Genomic DNA, 4,731 nt, shown 5'->3' on the forward strand with positions numbered 1-4,731 from the left:
ACAGAGATGCAACGATTAATCGATTAGTTGTCAACTATTAAATTAATCGCCAACTATTTTGATAATCGATTAATCGGTTTGAGTAATTTTTTAAGAAAAATAAGTCTTACATTTCTCTGATTCCAGCTTCTTAAATGTGAATATTTTCTGGTTTCTTTACTCTATGACAGTAAACTGATTATCTTTTGTGGACAAAACAAGACATTTGATTTTTCACCATTTTCTGACATTTTATAGATCAAACAACTAATCGATTAATCGAGAAAATAATCGACAATGAAAATAATCGTTAGTTGCAGCCCTAGTGACACTGTACTATAAATGCCTAATGTAGTCACAAGATGTCCTGTAGCGGTACTGTACATTCATTAGTAACCGATAAAAAAGGCTCATCTGCATATCTTAAAAATTCACACACACCGAGCTTGATGTAACAACAGCACAATATTTAATGAGCTTTAGAAACCAAGCAAAACAAATAAATACGGTGTAAATTTAAAAAAAAATGTTAAGGCTATTACTAAATTCATTAAGACACTTAAGGCTTTATACAATGCAAGTCCCTTGGCAGAAGGTTGATAGTGTGACTGATGTCTATTTGTAGATTATAGTGGTACTCGAGGCATCTGTGTGTTTCAGGTAACTCCCACTGCCATGACATTATCCTGTGAAATTATGGATAAAAAAATACATCTCTATCTGCACAATGTAAACAGTTTCCTATACGAGAGCTTTTTCAGCCACAACAGTACGAGTCAATACAGAGTAATCGTTAAAAATTTTATAATTTAAATATAATACTATTTGAAATGGTTTCACATCTTATTTGAAAAGAATAGAAAATACTGAAAAAAAGGCTTTAAAAAGTACATGACATATCCCAGTGTAATTTCATGAGGTTTTCATTATCGTATTGCATTGTCATTCTGAGTTTACTTAATAAGATTTGTCGACAAGGTAACTTGCTTGGCTACTCTAAAAAATTAGATGAGTGGGTCAATCCAAAACATGTGGGACCACAGTAGGGAATGTTTGTCTCGCTCTGTGTTTTCAGGCTGTATTTTTGCCTACGTTTTCTTCTCTGATAGCTCTGTGAATTAATATATAGCCTAAAGTAACCTTTTTTTTGTACCAGGAGTTCAGTGTCCACAGACAAAAAAAATATGTGACGTGACCACCAGGCCCTCTCAAAGCGCCAAGCTGGTTGTAGCTTATCATGAATTATGTGCTTGTTCAGTTTTATTTCAACCGCTGGATTTTGATTGGGCTAGATACAGTACAGTTTCATTTTACAGTCTATTTGCCGTTCAACAAAATGCTAAAAACAGTTCTCGGAGAAGTCTTTTAAAAAGCCTTGTGAAGTAAGCATACTTCAGCTCTTAAGTATTTTGCGGTGTTCTAGTCAAGAGCTCTGAGCTCTCAATAGCAGCATTAAAAAAGACGGTGACACTTTACAATAAGGGTACATTAATTAAGGGTTAGTTAATGCTTAATAAGCATTAACTAACCCTTAATTAACAGTTAACTAATGTGTCTGGTAATCATTTACTAATGGTGTTCATGTTAACTAAGGTATTAATTTATACATTATTTAATAGTCATCTTTATAAACTATTAAATAATGTATAAATTTGTAAAAAATTAAACACCATTAGTAAATTACACATTAGTTAACTGTTAATTAAGGGTTAGTTAATGCGTATTAAGAATTAACTTACCCTTATTAAGCATTAACTAACCCTTAACTTAGTGTACCCTTATTGTAAAGTGTTACCAAAAAGACAAAACACAAAAATGTCGATAGTCATATAGGGTTTTTTCCTAAAAAAGATGTATGCAATGTGTTATTCAGGGACTGTTCCATCGTTGATTGGTTCTGGGGGCGCGTCAAGCAGCTCAAACATGTCATCAATGACCTGCCATAGGCAGTTTTCCAGGGGAAAGTCGTTGTCCACCAGATTGACCAGGAAGTAGTTGTCGTGGATATATTTGATGATCATCCGTGAAGGGGACTCGTCTTCATAGAGTTTAGCCCACTGCTCGATCCACAAGGCAAAGGCCTCATCCTGATTAAATGGAGACAGAAAACATCAGTCTTCAATTTTAATTATTTTACATCTCAGTGAAGTCTTCGATACTGTAGATCACACCATTTTATTAGATCGCTTAAGCAACTGGGTTGATCTCAGGGATAAAGCTATTCACTGGTTAACGTGTTATGTAGGCAACTTATCCTCAGTGAGACATTACATGTGGGGTCCCACAGGGCTCAATTTTGGATCCCATTTTATTCTCCGTTTATGTTTTCCACATGGACATATTATCTGCAAACATGTTATGTCAACAACACACAGTTATATCTGCCTAAATCATAACACCACTAATAGTGTAGCCACTCTCAAGAAATTGCCTTGGAGATATTAAGTTCTGGATGTCACAGAACTTTCTACAATTTAATGGAATCAATTCAGAAATAGTGCTTTTCAAGCCACCAAACATTAACTTGATCCAACAACACTCTGTCCACCAATGTGAAACCAGTAGCAAGAAACTTGGGTGTAATTTTTGACCTTCAACAAAGGTTTCTTTCAACTGAGGAATATTTCCATAATTAAACAGTTTTTATCCTTTAGTGATCTAGAAATAGTCATCCATACTTTTATCCCGTCTCAGACTAATGTAACCCGATCCCTGATGTATTCATCCAACTGACATTGTGCTGGTTACGCTTTAAATTTATAGATAGCAAATTTGAGTAAGGACATGAATGGCCATAACTTATCAACGCTTTGTCCAATCATCACCAAACTTGGTACATAAGTTCAGTGGAGGTCCTGAACCAGGAGGTTTTTGGGGGAACTGTACACCATTAAAATTGGTGTACATGGTGGGCAAATGTCTCCCAACAAGTACTACCCCAATCGACCAGATGATTAATCTGGACATTTCATGCGATTTGGTACACATGCTCTAGGACCATGTACTTGTCAAATTTCAAGAGGCCTCACACAAAATAAGTCTGATTGACACTAGACTTTGTAGTCAGATCCAGCAATCCTTGCGTTACAAATTTGCCTCTTGCCTAAAGGTGCGTTCAGAGTACGGGCTACAAAAGCTACAGACCGGTCTGGTGTACCAAGCTACACTGTTGCCAATGGAGCAGAAAAGTGTTGCCTGGGTGGTCGCTGACGGTTCATGTCGTCGCATTTGTCTCGTTTTCATTTTATTTGGCAAATACTCTTTTTTCTAATTCATCAAGTAAATAATAGCATAAATAAACTACTAGCTTAACTTCAGTTTGTAGCTGTGCCCGTCCGACCTGCTGCTACATTTTACACTCTGGCGTTTGTAGCTTTGTGTCGCCGGCTTCCATTGAAAACAAATGACTTAAGAGTATAAGAGATAAGAGTCCACCATAATGATTGTGGTTGGTGATGTGGGTGTGGCCTATGCAATATGGCATATAAGTCAACCCCAGAATTGCCCCTAGCAGCTATATTTTGTTTTTTCTTACTCCTTGTAAAGTGTTTTGTAACTACGTTTTGAAAAGTGCAATACAAATTAAAAACTAGAAATAACTGCCTCACGGTTGTATGCCTCCCCCAATAAACTTTGTTTTATCATTGCAAAGACAATCTTCATTTATTGAACATATATAATTAATGTGATTATTAGGTCAACTTAAAGGATTTTGGTGTCTGAAAAAGTAAGTGACAGCACTTCCACCATTTTTGTAGAATGACCCAAGATCATTTTCTCAGCTACAGTGGTAAGCAAAACATTATGATGTCACAGTGAAGTTGACCTTTGAACTTTTGGATATAAAATGTCATCACTTCATCATTTTATCCTATTAGTGTTGAAATTTGTGTGAAATTTTGTGATAATTAGCGTATGAATTCTTGAGTTATGGCCAAAAACGTCTTTCATGACCTTTGACCTCTGACCACCAAAATCTAATCGGTTCATCCTTGAGTCCAAGTGGACGTTTGTGCCAAATTTGAAGAAATTCCCTCAAGGCGTTCCTGAGATATCATGAGAATGGGACAGACGGACGGACATACAACATTATGCCTCCGGCCACGGCTGTCGCCGGCATGGAGGCATAAAAATGTATTAGGTGCTTGAGAGGAGCACCTCATTAAGAGCTGGGCTCTGTGTGTTCATTGGTTTGTTTGTTCGTTTGTGTGTAATGCTTTTTGCAATGCGCAATACTTGAAGGAATTACGATATGCACTCTTTAGGCCACACAGAGCCCTAAGAGTGCGTTTGTACACCAGGCAGTACAGTAGATGTCACACATGCATGAGCCAGCTCTAGGTTGGTGTATGGTACATTCACATAACAGGAAGGAGTTCTATGATTTTCTTACTGTAGTCAACAAATTAATTAAATATTTTGTTCTGAGATTCTTACATACACAACATTGTGCTACCACAATACTTTTGGTGTTAAGATGTGAGTTTTTTTCACCCGAGCACCTAAGGAAAATAAAGCTACTTCATCAATTTCTACTCGGTATGAAAAAATAATTACCATTACATTCTAAGCTCCTAAGATAAATTTTCCTGCATGAAGCAGCAACCATCACAACCAAGGATGAACATTCATGAAACTGAGCAGGACAGCCTTTGACTTTACCTTCCAAAACATGAAGCTGACTGGGTCCACTACGGTGGGCTGGACAATTTCCCTGCCGGGAAAGATCCCCCAGGTCACAGCATTAGGCTG

The 4,731-nt window shown here is 37.0% G+C and overlaps 1 protein-coding gene across 1 annotated transcript; it reads right to left on the reverse strand.

Moving 5' to 3' along the window:
* Positions 1–459: 459 nt before the first annotated feature.
* Positions 460–4,725, reverse strand: LOC139656377 (methylenetetrahydrofolate reductase (NADPH)-like). Its single transcript, XM_071533932.1, has 2 exons — positions 4,642–4,725; positions 460–2,066 (listed from the first exon to the last, which is right to left on the reverse strand). Exons 1-2 carry the CDS (start codon positions 4,651–4,653, stop codon positions 1,845–1,847), a joined length of 234 nt encoding a protein of 77 aa, XP_071390033.1. The 5' UTR covers positions 4,654–4,725; the 3' UTR covers positions 460–1,844.
* Between the last annotated feature and the right edge of the window lie 6 nt (positions 4,726–4,731).

The sequence above is a fragment of the Centroberyx affinis genome, unplaced genomic scaffold (genome assembly GCF_046629955.1).
Source record: "Centroberyx affinis isolate AG114_WGS23_722 - 3 ecotype Tasmania unplaced genomic scaffold, CSIRO-AGI_Caff_v1 ptg002466l_1, whole genome shotgun sequence".
NCBI classification, from domain to species: domain Eukaryota; kingdom Metazoa; phylum Chordata; class Actinopteri; order Beryciformes; family Berycidae; genus Centroberyx; species Centroberyx affinis.